A 20,942-nucleotide genomic window follows, 5' to 3' on the forward strand; every position below is an offset into this window, starting at 1 on the left:
GGCAATCATTAATAATATCCCTCCTAAATTAGATTAAAAAATCGGAGAAAAAAAAACTAAGTGAAAAGTACGTTTATATGGAAGATGGTGTGTGTGTGGAATATGTTACTGGACAGGATGACAGATAGAGAGTGAGAGATAGATTGATTTGGTTGTGAATATAGCCAAAATAATACGGCTGCTAGGCAAATATTCTATTATGTCTGTTAATTTCATGTGCTCTCCAGCTGGTTTGACTGTTTTGCAGAAAAGAGGATGGTTTTGAGGGACTTGACTGTGTTGAACGTTGACTATCTGGAGTTTTATAATAACACTAATATTATACCTCCAAATCAAAAAATTAAAATAATCAAAGAAAATGCATTGAATGATATGCAATTCTAATTTTTTGCATAGAAAATAATTATTACCAAATATGAATTAGCATAATCTAAATCTATGTACTTTGTAGATTATATAAACATGTAAACACATAAAAATGTAATATAAATTATAAGAAAACTGTTATTTGAAAATATTCACAAAATTAGAATAAATTTTAATGTAGTTCAAAATATTAGAATAATGTGAAATTAAATGCACAAAAATTACAGTCCAAGGGAAACAACATGATAATTAGTACTTTGTTTGCATTCCCTTAGCTTTTATGACTGTTCATAAACGGTCAGACATATTTATTTCTAGTAGTTCACAATATTTTCTATCAAAACATGCATATATGGTCTGCAGACTAGAAACAAGTTCAGTTTTGTCTCTTGAGACAACTTCTTGAAGACGTTTCTCATAATTCCCCACAAATTCTCAATGGGGTTCAAATCTTGTGAGTTTGCTGGCCCAGGAATGACATTGATCTGCCTTTCTTTGAGCCATCTTGGAAATGTGACAAGAAGCCGAATCTTGCTGAAAAAGGAAGTCACCATCACATAAATCTTCCGATGCCGGTAACATAAAGTGCTCAAGAATTTCTTGGTACCAGAGGTTTCAAATTTCACCAGACGTTTCATGCATTTGTCATCAAATGCTTCTTGCTTAAGATGCCAAACACATATTGCTCGATGACCATGAGACACACAAAACATACTTTCATCACTAAAAAGTACCTTTTTCCAGTCCTCTTGACCCGACAACAGTCTTTGCTTACACCATCGCACTCTAGCTGCCTTTTTGCTTAAAAGTCATAAGTGACTTCGTCTTAGGGCGCACGGGATTTAAAACCCCCAATTTGTGAAGTCATTTCAGTGTGTAGATTTAGACACATTCACATGTAGTTCTTTCCATCTCTGGTGAAAATACCTTACACTTTGGAAGCAGTTTTTCTTCACAATACTCTTCAATCTCCTCTCATCTCTTGATGTAGTTATTACCTTTCAAGCAATATTGCAGCTATTATTTTGAAAACTCCAGTTATTAGAATAATAGCTGCAATAGCGCTTGAAAGGTAATAACTATTCATGCTTGCTTGAGAACATTTCAATTCCTTACTATAAACTGTTGTGTTTGGCCTTCTTTGTGTAGAGACACCATACAAAACTTCTTAGCTTCAAATATATCACTTGTTCATCCCATGTTTAGCAAATGATTAACTGAAATCCACGTACAAACGATTTCTCATGCACAGGTCAGTCCCACAGCTACTGAAATGTATGCCATTTCTATGCTCTCCTCAAAATCAATCAGAAAAATTTGGAATATTCTAATATTTTGAACTACATAAAAAATTATTCGAATTTTGTGAATGTTTTCAAATAACAGTTTCTTATCATTTATATTACATTTTTATGTATTTCCATGGTTATATAATCTGCAAAGTACATAGATTCAGATGATGCTAATTCATATTTGGTAATAATTTTCTATGCAATAAATTAGAATTGTAAATCATTCAACACATTTTCTTTGATTATTTTAAATTTTGTTTTGGAGGTGTATTTTTATCCAACTTAATTCTTTTAAATTTTCTTTCCATACTGTTTATTGCTATATAAAAAATAGGCACTATAAAAATATTTGCTCTCTTTCCTAATGAAATTAAAACCTTTAAAATTACAGTTCTGTTTGCCAGTCATTTTCTCATTAGATTTTTTTAAAAAAAATTATATACATATATATACTTAATTTTGAAAATTACTATGTTTGTGTTTGCCTGGTTTTGTCTGGACTTTATTATGCCATTCACATTTAAAATTAATGATATCTTATTTGACAGTCATCACTCCAGAGAAGAAAAAGATTCCAAAAGTTCGTGGTCCTATAGAACTAGCCAAATGTGAATTTTGTGGCAAACTGGGACCTAAGTCAAAATTCAAACGTTCCAAACGTTTCTGCTCAACATCCTGTGTTAAGCGTTACAGTGTTGGCTGTTCCAAACGCTTAGGATTATTTCCAGAAGCAAATTCACAGGTCTCCCCAACAGGTACTCATTACAAAACTAAATATTTTGAGTTAATTTGTTCATTTAAAAAAAAAAAAAAATTATATAATTTTGCAAGACTGAGAAAAAAAAAATTATTATCATACACATGAAAAGTTCCAGAACTATGGTACTTTTTTACCCTACTTGGGCTTGTGATTGCAAACAAAGAAGTAAACTCTGACATTCTTTCTTGACCAACTTCAGGAACCTTTTGAAGAATGGGAGTACTTTTTCCAAAAATATCAAAAGCGTTTTTGTCAGTTTAGTTGGCCAAGTGGATATCATCATTCTTTACTCTGCTGACTGTTGATTTAAATCCACTGTTGCATGGATATTTATTAATATTTTTAAGTTGTAGTTGATTTTTATCATCTACCATGAAACCGCCACCTACTTAGTGGAAGCCCAGTGTGACTTGAGGAAAAAAATGAAAAAAAAAAAAACACAAAAGAATTTGGTCTGTAGAGTAAAGTTTCTTATCTATCTATCTGTCCTTAAGCGCACACACAGTACTAATGTACTGCATTAGTACAGATTTCTAACTTTTTCTGTGGGTGAAACTGTTATTAAAAATTTATTAAAAATTTTAAACATAATAATTTACTACACTGGATCCTTGAAACCTGCAGACCTTGCATTCTTTAATAGGTACTGAAATGTCCACGGGAAATTGTAGTTCAGATCTGAACTTTTCTAATGCTAGAAGAGATGGTATTTCCTTTATCCAGTTGCAAAAATTAAAGATCCTAATTGGTTTTTGTATAGCATTGTTTATCAAGGAAATCAATAATTTCTAACTAGTTGGAAAGCCTGTGACTAGTTCATATCTGCTAACATTATTTTCTCCATCAGATTTCTTTCTCTAGGTCATCTGATCTTTTGTAGTATGGTGATGTAATCCCATCTTCATATAGCCAAATAATTTGGCCAGAAAGAGGCCAATGGTAAATCTAATTTTAGTAACTGAAATAAACGTACTTCAGTAATTGTAGGATGTTTAATCATATCTCCATATCCAGCTGTGATGTGTGCCGCTGCATGTGATCTGTCTATTTTTTGGGGATGGGTAGGGCTGCCTCTTCGTGGGACCAGCTAACTTACCTTCAGTTGCTGAACCCTTATAAATAGTTCCATGTATCATAAGTAGTATTTCATTCCAACCTAAGTCTTTCCATCCCAAGGATACTGTTACTACTCATTATTCTACGGTGTTCAGGGCAGTAATATTTGAAGCTCCAGTCTTATATAATACTCCTATTCTAAGTTCAGAATGATAGTTTTGTTTTCCATTCCATAGAGCTGTGTTTGTTTAGATTTTGCCTATTTTGATGCTTAATTTTGTTAATGAAATGCCATTTAACAAGATAGCAGCATCATTCTTATGCTCATGTTCCCAACCTGTTAGGTGCAGGGTATCACTTTTTCTGATCCCTGTCCAATATTGACTTGCTCTACTCGATTCTTAAATACCTAACAGTAAATAGCATGCCTTTGGTGTTCAAAAACGCTGAAAATTTTCCAACGAGTTATTGATCCATGCAGACTCCATATCATCCCACCTTTGATAGACTGTTGTGTTCTATTTTGTGAATAGCTCATTTCTCCTCATTCCACAATGATTAATTGGTTTGAGATCTGAAATGACTAATGAGGCCACTGAGGTACACTGAAGCCTCCGGAAATTATTCCTGAATGATGTATACCTTATGACATGGTGTGTTATCCTGCTTAGAAGTAACTGTTACTAAATTGATAATCTTTTAGCACTAAGGGTGCACCCCATTGGTGGTGATGCTGATGATGATATTCAGCCTGTATCTTCCCCACTGTTGGGTGAAGGCCTCTCCCATTGCATGTAGGTTGGGTCTACTACTCCCATGATGATCCACTCCATATTTGGAGAATATGTATATATATATTTGTATGAATGAATGTGTATGACAATCACAAACCTGCCTTAGGCAGGATTCAAACTCAGCCTGGCTCACACTTGGCCAACCAGGCCGTCATGCTGATGCTAATAGTAGTTATATTCAAACAGACCACCATGGCATTCAGATTGGTATTCTTAGGAAGGAGATGACAACATATTCTCAAATTAATCTTCTCAATATATATATATATATATATATATATATATATCATCATCATCAAGGAACAGTATGCAGGTAAAGATGCTTTTGGAGTTCATGGTCTGAGGATGAGTGTTTACCACATGTGAGCAGTTTTATGCATCCAAATGTATTGAGATTATTATAGTTTTTCAAGGTAGAGACAGATTCACTGAAAAATATTTCACATTTTTCTTTTCTTCCCTGAAGCAAGGTGACCTTTTTTCTGGTGGATTCTGTGACAGGTATGTAAGGTATGATCTGAAGGTCCTGAGTAATGGTACTAGATGTAGTATTTCTGTTAAGAGATTCTGATATTGGCTGTTATGCCTTTCTATCCTTATAATCATTTCATGTGAAATCATCAAAGTAAAAATTAAATTATTATTATTGTACGGGCACCTCCATGGAGTCCTAAGGATCATCGTGAGAGACTCAAACTGTCAACACAATATCTGTCATACCTCTCCTTGAGACCATTAACAGACAAAGCGTTCACCACTCTTCAGGCAAAAAATCTAGTTCTCACACCTTTACTAACCATACTTTTGCCCACCTTCCAGGGATGATTTCTTGTTTTTCCCCTCTAGCCAGCTGCTGAAACCTTTCTCCTTCATTAGTCCTATAAAGTCAGTCCTATAAAATTTAAGTAACTTAAATGTTTCAATCATATTCCCCCTCCCACTCCCCTCCCATTAACCAACTTTTGCAATCCACAAACCTTCACTATGTCTCATAGGAAGCATCCCACAGACCACTCACCTGAGTGACCAAGACCTGTGCACAGTAATCCAGGTGTGATCATCTCAAGGCTTTATAAAGTGGAATGATAATTCCCTCATCACTGCTTGTTAGTGTGTTCTTCAGTAACCAAGTAATCCTGTGAGCTACCCTAGCTACTTTAGCAGTATGCCCTCTAAACTTCGACTCTCTATCTACTACTACTACCCCCCCCCCCCCCCCCCCACAAATCCCTAGCTTCATCAATTTCCTGGAGTACAGTTCCCTCATTATGGTACACAGATTGTAATCTTTGTATCCCAAAATGCATAACTTTATACTTTTCCACATTAAATTGACATCCATATTGTTTTGCCCATACCGTCAGCCTATTTAAATCATCCTGCAAGTTCTTTACATCACCTTTATTAACTATTACACTATCCAGCTTTGCATCATCAGCAAACAACTGAATATCTCCCTTCAAATTATTTCCTCTATCATTTATGTACAAATTCAACAGCAATTATTCAAGCACAGAGCCCTGTGCTTGAATAATACAGCACACACTAGTCACACACTAGTCACTTGCCTTCTCCTGGATTCTGCTCCTTCATATACTACTTTTGGGTATCTGTCCATCAGCTACCCTTTTATCTATCACCAGTTTCATATCTATCCCCATTTGTTGCAGTTTACGTAATAGAGTTCCATATGGTATCCTGTCAAACGGCTTTGAAAAATCCAGCAGTATCATCTTATAGCCATTCCCTGTATGCAACTCATCTGTCATTCTATTATAAAAAGTTAATAGATTACTTAGGCATGATAGACCCTTTACAAAGTCATGCTGCCCCTCATTGTGTGTCATATTCTTATCCACCCATTCCTGATTCCTGAATTCTCTTTTTTACCAACTTTTCCATTCCCACCAAATTGAAGCTGTATAATTTTGTGTATCGATTCAAGTGCATTATTTGTTTACCTTTTCCTTTAGATGAATGAAAAAAAAAAAACTTTTTTTTTAGATAAGTATTTATTGCATCGAGTGCTTTTTTTCTGGCGGTCCACAATGGTATGCAGTACCGGCACCATTTTTCTTAAGTTTTTAAAAATTTGCGATTTATTGACAGCAAAATGTATTATGAATATTCCGGTAGGTGGTACTGTGTTCATAAGTTGATACTTTGCTTTCCTGTTTCATAGGTTGGTACGTAACCAGAAACAGGAAGTTGTGTTCACTTCTGATTGCTTCCAATATCGGTTTATCAATTCTATATTCACTCTGCAACAGGCAGGTGTTATCTCCTATTGGTCGAAGTCATGACCTAATTTTTATGTTATGGAGCTTCCAACTCTCTCAATAAACATCCACCAACTTCACATAATCTCTGAGAGTTGGAAGCTCCGTAACATAAAAATTAGATCACGACTCTTACCAATAGGAGATAACACAAGCACGCCAAAGACAGAAACACCCAAGCCAGCATGACATAGCCTCCACTTCCCCCACGAGATCCGGAGACAACGTACTGTTGAAACAGCTCACACCCACCCCCTGGCTTTTTTCCATTCAATCCTTTCTCTTCCCCAAAAAATAATTTCTATTTTCAGATCCTTCTCTCAACCCCCCCCCCCCAAAAAAAAATTCTCTCTACCCACCCTTAATAATATTATACATGTAAAAAACCCGGTTTTTTACAAATAATAATTCTCCCACATTACTTTATCCCTTCTTTCTCAAACTCCCCTTCCTTTAACAGCTTAACAGCAGATGAATGCATATTGCTGGGAGGAAACAGCCAACAACATCGAAAAAAGGTATGTCCGAATTTTCTTCGTATGTTAGTTTTCTAACACATCAGTAATGCCGTAAGATTTGAGTAAAAAGCCAATGGTATTGTTAATAATTTTTAATTCTCGTTAGAGCAAATTGTTATTGCTCTGTTTCTGAGGGTGTTAATGACTCAGAGTTTTTTTTTTTTTTGTGAAGGATGGTGATAAGAGTTAGCATGTATATATTGACCGGTATGTGTAGGTTTGCAGTAAACAGTGAAGGATAGACAGACTGAGGGAAGATGTGTGACTGGTCTATGCAGGAAAAGGAGTGAGTTCTGATTTTCAATTTCAATTTTTCACCAGAGTTCAGGCCAATAGTTGTAATGGTTGGTCAGTAACTTTAGCATGCCTGCCATGTAGATTGTAGTGCAGCTTGTTTCTTATATATATGTATATACTCTAGGTGATGACCTTAATGTGAAGGTCAAAACGTCGAGTGTTTTTACTTTGGTTTATATTAAACTAAAGTTTTACTCCAACACTGTAGTTGTTTCCATAATTTTCATAATGTATTCTGATCACCTTGTAAGCAAGAAGGAAAGGATACATCCTTTCAGGTATGCATAATGCTAACTGGTCTGGGTAGTGGCCCTTCCCATAATGCATAGCATTATACATACCTGAAAGGGTGTGTGTGGGCACGCACTTTGCATTATGGAATACTAAGGCATTTAATGTGAAGTCACTAGCTTCTGTATACAGGTAGCCTAGTCATGGAGATTATTCATACATAAACTTTGTTTGTTTACACTTAAATAAAAAATTAAACAAGAGAATATAATTTCTTGGTATTGTTAATTTAATTTAGAATTTTTTGTTGCAACTATTAGCATATTTATTATATCCACGTGTCAAGAGAGTTTTTATTTTAGGATCAGAATGGTGTGTTATGTGACAATAGGAAATGGGAGATGGTTAAAAAAAAATGAATGAATTCATGAAGGGGAAAAAAATATTTATGTTTAGATACATAAAGCATTGAATATCTAATTGGATTCTCTAATTTAATCTGTGATTTAATTTAATTTTTTATTTTTTAAATTCACTCCTTCATTTCAAGAGAGAGAGAAAATAGCTTTTTGCTAACTCTCAATCACCATATTTATTATGTTATCACATTAGTTGTATGGCCGCTGTTTGGGTTTAAAATTAGATATGGTAATAATCTGATCAAGAAAAGAGTAGGATAAAAACAGAATCATATGAAACACTAAAATTGACAAGATAATTTCCTTTGAAAAAATAAATTACATTCAAGTGAGAACCGGTTATTTTTATTATTTAGCTAAGGAAATTGGTTGAAATGGAACAAAATTTTAAATGCACTTTAAATTGAAGTGCACCTATTCTTTGCAAAACCCTAGTGATATGAAATTAGATTGTCCACGTATATAAGTGCGAAAAATATTTTTAATACTTTATTCTACTTTTACATTAATTTACTTCTACTACTGTTTTTTTTACTAAGTCGACTTTTGCATGTAATAACTCTCAACATGTAACCTGTTTACTTAATACCAATTAGGAGATTCTAAAAATGTCTTAATAGGTGGATATATTAAATTATGCTAAAAAAAAAAATTAGTTTTCTTCATTTTCAAAAAGCTGTCTAGGCTAAAGTGATGAAAATAATTGATTGGGACTAATTTTGCTCTGTAGCCACACAATCAAGATTATTATTATTATTATTAAGAGAGACCTCCAAGGAGTCAGGGACTCAATGAGGGAACCTGCATCAGCTGTCATATCTGTTCTTGAATTCATTCACACTCACTACCTGAAATGGCAATCCATTCCAATCACACACCACTCTATGAGAGAAAAATCTAGCTCTTGTCCCCTTCTTGATGGCATTCATTCTTAACTTCCACAGATGCTCTCTTGTCTTTTTCCCACCATCCATAAAATGAAAAATTCCATCTACTGATATCCTGTATGACCCTTTCAGAAGTTTTTAAGTCACAATCATATCACTTGTCTTTCTACTCTCTGGTGTCTGTCTTCTCAATTGTCAATCTGTGTTCTACAATATCATTATTAACACTTTCCTATGCACTCACTCTGCTGTACTAAAATTGCCACGGAAACCAGGAGACCAGACCTGCACACAGTAGTCCAAGTGAGGTCCTGTCAAGGCCTTGTAAAGAGGCAAAATGACTTCCTTATTTTTACATATCGAGATTCATTTCAGCATTTCAATTATCCTCTGAGTTTTATTTGCAGTCTTTGCTGCAAATAAAATATGGCTATTGAACTTCAACTTTCTATCTACTAAATCTCCAAGATCCCTAGCCTGATCAGTTCCTTCTAGCCTAATCCCACCAACACAATATGGCATTAGATATTTCATCACACTAAAGTGCATTACTTTACATTTAAGGTAAAGCATTCATTGAAAGTAAAACCTTCATGATGATGCAGACTTATAACAGAGGGGGGGGGGGGGGAAGCCACCAGCCTGGCATACCAAGGTGGTACCTCTAAGCATGGAGGGAAAAGAAATGTGCAACAAAGACCAAACTTGACTAGACTGAGGAATAATGACGTTGATAAGACTGATGACGCTCCCAGCCCACAAAGTCGCCAATCAGATCATCATAAATAACTCTCAGAAAGACCTTCAAGATAGAAACATGGAACATCAGAGGACTCCTGCAGCCTGGGAAGCTAGATATAATACAGAATGAAATGGAAGATAATACTTAATATAATATCTTAGGATTAGCTGAAACCCACTGGAAAGAACATGGTAATTTTATGATATGTGAGAGCAGTGCTTTTTTCTGGCATTATGCAACGTTACGCAGTACTGGCACCAATTTTCTTAAGTTTTTAAAAATTTACGATTTATTGACAGCAAAATGTATTATAAATATTCCGGTAAATGGTACTGTGTTCACTAATTGAATTTTCAGTTTTGATTACTCATAAGTTGGTACCCTGCTTTCCTGTTTCATAGATTGCTATGTAACCAGAAGCAGGAAGTTGTGTTTGCTTCCGATTGCTTCCAATGTCAGTTAATCAGTTCTATATTCACTCTGCAACAGGCAGGTGTTCACGAGAGTTTTGAATTAATCTAAGTTAAATCAGTACAATCATTGTTCAAAATGAGTAAAATAAGTAGTTACTTTATGCCAACGAGTAAAAAAAAGAAGATTGAAGAAGCAGAAATTGTTGAATCTATTTGTAATCCTGTAAAACAGAAAACTAGCACCGAAAATACACTTGGTGAAGAGGATTACGAGACCAAGATCAAAAATCTGCATGGTCAAAAGGAAGCAGATTCTGATAATGATTGGCCCAAATGTTGGACACTTTGCAGAAAAATGACTTAAGCAAGAGAAATGAGTGGCTCTATGTCAAGAATAAAATGGTGGGCTGTAAAGTGTGTCGTGATGTCGGAAGTCTTGTCGTCAATAAACACATGGGAACAAAAATTTCAGCGGAGTGGGCAGATGGTAAAATCAGTCATTTTGGAAAATCTCGCAAACAACAGTTAATGTCATTAAAGAAAAGATTTACGATTATAAGGAGAGTGCAGCGCACAAAACGAGACGACGAGGGTATATCGGAGGATATGTTAATAGTGTGGAAGTTGCTGTAATAACATCTTCATGTGAGTACCGGCTCCTTTTTTTCCAGAAAAAAAGCACTGTGTGAGAGAAATAAGGTGTTTTTCTCTGGTCCAGATCATAACAGTGAAAAGGGAGTTGCCATCATTGTTAATAAAAACATAAGTAGAGTAGTAAAAAGATACAATGCAGTCAATGACAGAATTATAACAGTATAATTAAACACCAACCCAATTCCAACAATGCTGATACAATTTAATGCACCCACATCAAACGCAGAAGATGAAGTAAGTGAGAAATTCTACAAAGACCTAAATAAAACTATGGATACAATACAAAGAAAGGATTTCGAATAGTTCTTGGAGTCTTCAATGCAAGGTGGGATTCAGTGCACATGATGATCACTTAAATGGTATTTGGAAAATACGGACTTGGAATTAGAAACAAATGAGGAGTAAAACTATTGGAGTTCTGCATTGAAAGGGAATTAGCAATCACTAATGCTATGTACAAACAGCACAAGAGGAGACTATACACACATGGGTAGCACCTGGGAATTGATGTAAGAATCAAATCGACATTTTGATCGAAATATCGACCAGCCAGGTCGATACAGTGCAAAGTGCCTTAGACGATAGAAATATAAGATCTGATAATGTTGGAGTCTTGACAAGTAACAGACTGATTTCGAGGAAAGTTGTAGATAGGAGGTTGGTAAAGATGTAGATTTTTCATGTAGTACTATCATATCCTGTACACCCCCTTGAGGGTACATGGCAGGAATTTGATGATGATGAGATCCATCTGAAAGCAAACTTGAATAACAGCAACAAAAGATATGACTTTACACAAATGGACAACAAATTTACAATGGACATTGAATCAGAGCTCAAGAAACAAAAAACACACCTCAGGAACAAAGCACTGGATACACACCTAAATAAACCATTGTAAAATCTGCAGCCAAAACCATTCTAATAAAAAAGAAGAATGGCAGTCCATGCATTACAAAAGAAATCCTAGAACTAATTGAAAAAAGGAAACAATTTAAACAACAGATTGGCTAAACCCAAATTACCTGAACCTGAATAACGCTGTTAAGAAATCTTGTCAAAAAGATAAAACAGCTATATCCAAAACATCTGTAAAGAAATAGAAAGATACTCCAACTCTAATGAAACAACAGATTTATTCAAGGTTAAGGATTTAAGGATATAACCAAAAAAATTCACACCAAAACTTAATATAATTGTAGAGAAAAATGGCAAGATCTTAAACGACACTAATGACATAGTCAAAAGATTGAAAGAGTATTGCACCAAGCTTTACAAGGACCCAGCTATTCAACAAGAAGACGTAGCTATCGAAAACATGGAAATGGAAACGGAGATCCTCAAAAGTGAAGTAGAACAAGCAATCAAAAAATTAAGGAATAACAAAGCTGAAAAACCTTGGAGAGAATGCAGTCAACTGGATACATGATTTATGCAATAAAATCTGGAAGATGGCCAAATGACTGGACTAGTTCCACTATTATCCCAATGTACAAAAAAGGCAATCACAACAAATGTGAAAACTACCACACCATTGCCCTTATCTCACATACTAGCAAGATTTTACTACACATTATTAAGGAAAGATTACAAAGTTTTATATCAGAAAAGGTCGAGGAACTAGAGATCATATATCTAACATCAGACAAATAATCGAAAAAGCGAGGGAATTCAACTTATGCCTTTATCTATGCTTTATGGATTACTCCAAGGCTTTTGACTGTATGAGATGGGATATTTTATTGGATATCATGCAAGATGGTTCGGGAATAACAAACCATCTACTAATCCTCATAAAGAACTTATATCAAGGGAATCAAGCAATAGTAAGAATTGAAAACTCAGTGTCCCCTGCATTCCAATATATATATATATATATATATTGGAATGCAGGGGACTGGAGTGGAATGGAGGCATTAAATTAGGTGGCCGAACAATCACTAACCTACAATATGCAGGTGACACAGTGATAATAGCTACAAAAGAACAGGAATTAAAATCCATCCTAAATCAATTAGAATGGGAAAGCTTAAGCAATGGTTTATGAATACATCAAGATAAAACCAAAATAATGATTTTAAACGATGTAGAAGAGATAGATATATAAGGAATTGAAATTGTCGACAATTTCAACTACTTGGAGTGATAACAAAAAAAGATGGATGTAAAAAAAGAGATAAGAAGAATAGCACTAAGAAAGCGATGACTGATTTAACTATGATCTGGAAAGACAGGCACATCTCCAAAAAGATCAAAATTAAGCTTGTAGAAACCTTAGTTGTTGTTTTTTTTTTATCTTTCTCTATGCTTCTGAGTCTTGGACAATGACAAAAGATGATGGAAGAAGAATTGAGGCGTTTGAGCTCAGGTGCTGGAGAAGAACGTTAAGAGGGTCTTGGACAGAAAAATGAACAAACAAAAGTATAGAAGAACTGAATATCCACACAAGACGGACGATAGAATTGTGCAATATTTTGGATACATATGCAGAAGGGAAGGCAACTGCCTGGAAAAAATAGTCATCCAGCTTAAACTATGTGGGGGAAAAAATGGAGGGGAACCCCCCCCCCCAATAGATGAATTGACCAAATATCAGGAATCACTGGATTTAAACTAGAACAAGCAATAAGAGAAGCACCGGGGAGAAAGAAATGGCAAAGCATCATCAGGAAGGTCACAAGTCCCCAGACATGAGGTGATCCGAGAGAGAGAGAAAGTGCATTACTTTACATTGAACTGAAAGCCATTTCCACATGCTCACAATTCCAGCCTGTTCATATCTTTCTGCAAGTACAGCATATTGGTCGCTTTCTTGAATAATTATCATCTTCTGTCTTTACATCATCAGCAAATAACAATGGACTAAGGACTGATCCTTGTGGTACACCACTTTTTACCTTAAATCTTGCAGACTCCTCACATCCCCCATATACCATGTTTTGATATTTGTCAATCAGCCATTCTCTTCTCCACACTAATATTTTATAATCCAATTCCATGTTCTCCAGTTTATACAACAGTCTTCCATGCTGTATTCTGTCAAAAGTCTTAGCAAAGTCCAAAAGTATCATTGTGTGTCCATTCCCCTTGTCTCAAAGGTAACGTTCTTATACAATGTGAACAAGTTGCTCAGACATGACCTACTTCTAGTAAGCCCATGCTGTTCATTGCAAAGTATAGATTTTCTGTCAGTCCATTTCCATAAATGAACTCTAACCAACTTTTCCAATCAGTGATATTGATAGGTCAGTAGTTGGATACATTAGTCTTTGCACCACCCTTGTGCAATGGGATTACCATACGTTTTTTCTGCTCCTGTGGAATCTTTCATGTTCTGAGACTCAGATTATAGAGCATGGTCAAATAAATATTCAGTTTAGCTGAACACTCATTCATGCTGATATCCCATCACTCACTAATGCTAAATTCTTATTCAGTTTGTGTAACTCTATTACCTCCTCCTTGCACACTTGAGTTTCTTCATCCAATGAAGAGGTAATAGTAAGTTCAAAGTTGCATACCAGGTTGATAGCTTTTATCAAAATGGGCACTCATTAGTTGAACAATCTTTTCTGCATCTGTCACTAGCATACCATCAGTAGTTATTCTTTGTCTTGCTTTCACTTGCAGCATAATAATAAAATTCTTTTGGATTGTGTTAGCTTGCAGAGCCAGTCTCTTTTCATACTCAGACTTATTTTCCATGCAACAGTTGCAACTCTTTTTGGCCTGCTCCATATAATTTTCTTAACTGACATCATCCTAGTGTACATGGTATTTCTTCCACATCATCTTTTTTCTTATGAATCCCTTTCTTAATAAGATTACATATCCATTTCACTCCTACCCTAATTTTTCTTTGAACTATAGGTACATAAATGCCAGAAGTATTAGGAACAAGAAGGAAGAAATTTTGGCCTTGGTTGGCACTTCCAGACCACAGGTTATTGGCATTAGTGAAACATGGCTGACAGAAGATGACACATCTAGTGGGATTGAATGTGAGGGGTATGGTGTGTTCAGGAGTGACAGGGAGAATAAAATGGGGGGGGGAGTGTTATTGATGATAGCTGATGAGCTACAGCCGAGAAGAAGAATAGAAGTGGAACTGCAGGATAGAGAAAAAAGCACATTTGAGGCTATTTGGTGTGAGATTGAAACTAGCAGAACAAAATATACAGTTGGGTGCTGCTATAGACCAGGTGATGGAATAGATGGTGGAGATAGTATGCATAAGCAAATAGAAGAAATGAGTAGAAGGAGGGTAATTATTATGGGAGATTTCAACTATGGTAACATTGATTGGAAGGAGAAGAGGACACATGGGAGGAAGGAATTGGATTTTATGCGGTTATTAAGGGATAACTATCTGCGACAGCATGTAATGGAAAATGCTAGGGGTCAGAGAGTGCTTGACCTAGTAATTGCATCTGAGAATTTGGCTGTAACGAATATGACCACATTGCCACCAATTGGTGAGAGTGATCATAGGGTCTTGACTTGGGAGGTGGCTAAAGGTGTGGAATTTACAATTAAGACATGGTACATATGGAATTATCGGGCTGGTAAGTATGACAAGCTTAGGAGATTGATTGGTTCAGTGCCATGGCATGTACAACTGCAAGAGCTAGAAGTTGATAGTGCATAGGAGGCGGTTAAGAAGTGTTTGCATGAAGCAGTGGCTGACTGTATACCTAGAGTCTGAATAATAAAAATCAAGTAGGGTTTAAATGGATGAATAACACCATTAAACTTGAGCTGCAAAAAAAGAAACAACTATGGAGGGAATTTAAGGAGAAAGGTGACCAGCAGGCACATGAACGGTATAAAGCGCAGGCCAGAAGGGTAACGAGTATGGTAAGAAAAGCAAAAAAAGGATTACGAAAGAAAATTGGCCATGCAGGCTAAAGAGAATCCTAAACAATTTTTTCGATATGTTGCAAGTAAAAGAAAAAATGTGTATGGCAGAATGATTTTAAAGAATGCCGATGGTAGGGAGGTAACCGAATCAGTTGATATAGTTGAATTACTGAGCAAGCACTTTGCAAGAATATATCTTCCAGGTGGTGACATTACAGAAATGAATGAGCCAATGGGTTATACGGGAATTGTGGTGAATGAAATGAAGGTAAGTAGTCTAACAAAACCTCAATGTCAATACATCTGTGGGATTGGATGGTATACCAGCTCGTGTCATACGTGAAGCGGCTAAAGTATTGTCAGTACCCTCCATTTTGTTTAATTTGAGTCTTGGGTCTGGGTTAGTCCCGAGGGGGTGGAAAGAAGGGAAAATAGTTCCACTGCATAAAGGAGGTTCCAAGTCTGCTGTTGTAAATTACCGACCGATTAGCATATCAGGAATCGTTGTCAAGGTCTTGGAGAAATTATTCAAGAGAAGAAAACAGGATTGGATAGATGAAAATGGGATACTGTATGGGGGACAACATGGTTTTGTGAAGGGTAGATCATGCCTCAGTAACTTGCTCATGTTTTATAACACAGTGACGGCTGAACTGGATAAGGGTAATGGGTTTATAGTGATTCTACTGGACCTTACCAAGGCTTTTGACAGGATACCACGTGGAACTTTAATCAGTAAATTGGAGCAGATGGGGATGAATATTGAGTTGGTGAGATGGATAGGAGGGTGGTTGATGGAGAGATACCAGAGAGTGGTTTATTCAGAAGTGGAGTCCAAAAGACGGCTTGTGACTAGTGGTGTGCCGCAGGGTTCTGTTCTTGGACCACTACTTTTCAATTTGTTCATTAACAATATAGGAAAGGATCTGAGAGGAAGTGTTCACTTGTTTGCTGATGATGCAAAGTTGGGTAGAGCAATTGTGAGTGCACAGGATGTCAAAATTTTGCAGGATGATTTGAATAGTTTGGAATTCTGAGCTAAGGAGAATGGATGTCAATTTAATGTGGCAAAATGTAAGGTTATGCATTTTGGGGTGAAAAGATTAGCAGCAGTATACCACATTGGTGGAACCGTACTCCAGGAGATTGATGAGGCCAGAGATTTGGGAGTGTTGGTAGATAGGGAGTTGAAGTTTAGGGGGCACATTGCAAACATGGCTAAATCAGCTCATCAAATCACTTGGTTGCTGAAAAATACTTTAACAAGCAGAGACAAACAGGTTATTGTTCCTCTGTATTGAGCCTTGATAAGACCCCATCTAGACTGTGCCCAGATTTGGGCATCAGGGTTTCTTCTTGATGGGGAGGAGGTGGAGAGGATCCAGAGACGAGTAACCAAGATGATAGCAGGTCTGTGGAATGAACTTTATGAGAACAGGTTGGAGATTTGTGGGTTGCAAAAATTGATTGATAGGCGGAAAAGGGGTGATATGATTGAGACATTCAAATTACTGAAGGGTTTCTATAAGATTAATCCAGAAGATATTTTTGAGAATAGGACTAGTGGTGGTAGGAGGACTTGGGGCCATACATTGAAGCTGGGCAAGAATGTGGTTAGCAGGGGTGTTAGAGCTAGGTTTTTTACTTGGAGAATGGTGAATGAGTGGAATAAGCTGCCGGAGTCTGTTGTGGGTGCTATGACCGTGAATGAGTTCAAGGTGAGGTATGATAGATACTGTGTGAATGTCGAATAGTTGTTCTTGCCATAATGTTAGGGCCTTCCTCGATGAGTGTGTCGACTCCTTGGAGTTGCTCGAAATAATAATAATATTCTGATATTACACTGGTGATGTATTTTTTTTAATACTTCTCATGCAATGCCACTATGATTCCCCTCCAGCAACTGATAAAATAGAATTGAACCTAGCATTCTCCTGAGTTACTCATAATTTCTTGCTTTGTAGTTCAGCAAATAATATTTCTGAATGGAACATAGCCAGCTCCCCAGTCATTATTTTATGATCACTGTTACCAACTGGAGGCAGAATAGTTATGTCTTTAATTGAAACCCCCTCTGACACTATAATCAGATCTAACACTTTGACTTTGAGTTCCTTCTGTCACATGCATCTCGAGGAAGTTGTCTTGCTACTGCTCAATAAATTCAGTTTGATTCTCTTCATGAGATTTCAGTGCTACCCAGTCAATGTTTGGATAATTAAAATCCCCCAATGATGATTACTGATTTCTCACCTGTCGTCTTTATTTGGTAATTCATTTCTTTTGCACCAGCAACCAGTCCATTGGGTCTGTAACAACACCTGATTATGTATTTGTTCTTATTATACTCTACTGCACACTAAATGGCTTCAAACTCACTGCTACATGAAAAATTGTTACTAGTATTGCAGTCATAGGTCTCAACTTGGACTGGATTCAAATCATTGAGTATCATTAGCAGCGTATCTCATCATCTTCTATCCTGTCTATCTTTCTTAAAAATACTGTACCTTTTATACTCAATACTAGTTATTATGTCTTCCTGTGATTGCCAGGTCTCACTAATGCCTACAATCTGAGATCTCAACGTATTTATCAAGGCAATAAACTCTACCACTTTGTTTCTGATACCCCTGTCATTCATGTACAGACATAATGTTACCTACATCCTTTTTGTATACTCTTCTCTTTAGTGTGTGCGACGCAGTTGGACAACTGCGTCGTCCAAAAAATATGAACAATCTGTTCATATTTTTTGCCTTACTTATGCAGACATCCTTGCACATGCTTGATAAGTTGAACTGAATGAATACAAAATCATTCTCTCCTCATAATCATTTCCGTGATAATGTGCAGATTCTCATCATTCCTCCCATCATAATCTAGTTTCCCTGACTCTCTCTTGTTAGGTACTAGTTAATAAGACCCTTGATACTTGATTTTTCATTCGACTTTATCTACCTGATTTTCATTATGCAGTAACTTACTTGTGGCTGTGCTTTGTTATTCAATAACTGAATTGAGTCAATTTTGCTTTATAACAACCTAACTAAAATTATTATATTTCATAAAAATGTCAAAATTTTATTTGCTACTCCACATAACTTTGAGGCAATATTTTTCATAAAAGAAATGCTTGAATCAAGGTAATTCAAAAAAATCAAGGCATTCAAAAATTCCACACATCCATTCTTTCTACACAGACTATGCATTGAATTGTTTGTCATTATAGCCTTTCTTCTTAATTCATTCCTATCACATCTAGGTAATATACTTACAATTTTCACTTTCTCACTTTTTGCTCCCCGCTTCTTCCAACAATCCTTTCATATCCTCTCTTACTGAACTTATCATTAGTAAGTCAATCATACCTACTAGAATTGTGATCTTCCTTCCTTTTCTGTTTTTCAATTGCATGTACGATGTTCAGTCATCAGTGACATGTTTTATGATAGCCACCATATCAAACAGTATTCTTCTTTTTACATTCGACTTTATCTACCTGATTTTCATTATGCAGTAACTTACTTGTGGCTGTGCTTTGTTATTCAATAACTGAATTGAGTCAATTTTGCTTTATAACAACCTGACTAAAATTATTATATTTCATAAAAATTTTATTTGCTACTCCACATAACTTTGAGGCAATATTTTTCATAAAAGAAATGCTTGAATCAAGGTAATTCTGGGCATACGTATACTACTCCATGTATAAATGAAGCACAAAAAATTGAAACTTGGGGATTCAACCTATGCCCTGCATGGTAGAGTGCAACATTAGAAAAAGCCATCATTAAAAAAAATGCCTTAAAAATATTAGTTGGTTTGAAAATGTAAATAAAAAATCAGAAATTTGACAGTCTAGAAATAAGCTGTGATTAATTTTAAACCCTTCAAAACTGTAAAAAATTCTCTGGATCGACTGAATAAAAATGGCTTCATAATTAATATGATGCCAGGAATAAACTAAAAATATCTTCTTCCATCTAAAGCATAGGTTCCCAAACTTTTTCAGGCCACCACCCACTTTGCAAGACATAAATTTTGTAACGCCCCCCATTATAACAGTTTTCCGCGTTCAAGCCGTTTGATATTTTTGACGTAAATAGCAACTAATGATGTATTACTGCTTATGCCGTTAAATTTTTAAAAAGAAGTGGCCAATATGTGCTTCATCTTGAACACAGTTACTGCTATACCGATTTTGGTGAAATGTAGCCCATATATAAAGATTGTAAAATGTATGCTCGAATAACATTATGCACAGTTTCATACAATGGTTTAAATATGAAAATGTGGAATACAATTAAGAGATTGCATTACATTAGTAAGAATCTTATTGTAATAATTAAAACACCATTAAACATATTACAAAATTGTTTATTTCTAACTTATAAAGTAAAAATACAAAGCAAAAATAACAAATTAATGTGAAGGATGAGCCTGGTGCATTTTTAAAAGTTTGTTAATATCGGATTCAACTTTCGTTAAAAACAGTCGTAAATCGCCACGCTCAGTTATATGCAATCGGTTCCTTTTCTTAGATAGTAAATTCACTACAGCACTAAACCCACGCTCAGCCAAATAAGAAGATGGAAATGCAATTAAAAATTTCTGCACTATTTCCCATAATCTAGGGTACAGTGTCGGTATTGATTTTTGAAGCCAGAACTCTTGGTATCCAGTTTTGAATTTTATTTTGAGTTCTTCATTTGTTGTGAGTTCTATGAGTTCCACTTCTAAATTTGATGATCCTGCTGTTCTTACATGTGAGAAAGGATCTAGAACCCAATTTGGTATATTCATGTTTAGAATATCCTTGAATCGCTCATTGAAATCAGCATGGAGAACCTCTAAGTGTAATCAGAATGTAAGTAAATCTTCCTTTTTGAGAGACACTGCTGATAAATTTGAAAAGTGGCTATATTCCCCTCAGCCCATATTCTGCTTGAACAGAAGAAGTTTCCCCACAAAAGCGGCAATAACGTTTTTTGTTTTAATTAAATTCAATTCATCACCTTGTAGTTGTAGATTGGCTTCATTAAATATTTTATAGAGGTCTGTCAAATAAGCGATGTCATTTTTGGATGTAATGAGGTTCGCCCGCAATCCGTCGTCTCTGTTTTCTAGGAACTCTAGTACTGAATCAAACAAATTGTAAAATCGATTCAGACAAATACCTTTTGAAAGCCAGCGAACTTCTGTGTGAAGCAGCAAATGATTGAAATCTTCATCATTTTCAGTACAAAGTTGGCTAAATAATCTGTCACTCAGTGAATTGCTTCTAATCTTGTTGACTACTCTAATAATGTAATGGAGCGACGTGTGCAGGCGTTCTCTTAAATTTTTCACAACCAAATGTTGACAATGAAGA

At 35.7% G+C, this 20,942-nt stretch overlaps 1 protein-coding gene across 12 annotated transcripts in view; it reads left to right on the forward strand.

The window, feature by feature from the left end:
• Positions 1 to 20,942, forward strand: part of LOC150105365 (uncharacterized) — a 521,942-nt gene that overhangs the window by 459,612 nt on the left and 41,388 nt on the right. For 11 of the 12 annotated variants that reach the window (XM_090394098.1, XM_090394099.1, XM_090394097.1 and 8 more), the window contains one exon: positions 2,207 to 2,413. The exons of the other annotated variant lie outside the window; for it this stretch is intronic. In XM_090394098.1, coding sequence (XP_090250224.1) covers positions 2,207 to 2,413 — 207 coding nt within the window. The remainder of the gene's footprint in view (positions 1 to 2,206; positions 2,414 to 20,942) is intronic. 12 annotated transcript variants of the gene reach the window in all.

Source organism: Typopeltis vanoorti, chromosome 6, assembly GCF_054136105.1.
Source record: "Typopeltis vanoorti isolate ZY-2024b chromosome 6, IOZ_Tvanoo_1.0, whole genome shotgun sequence".
NCBI lineage: Eukaryota > Metazoa > Arthropoda > Arachnida > Uropygi > Thelyphonidae > Typopeltis > Typopeltis vanoorti.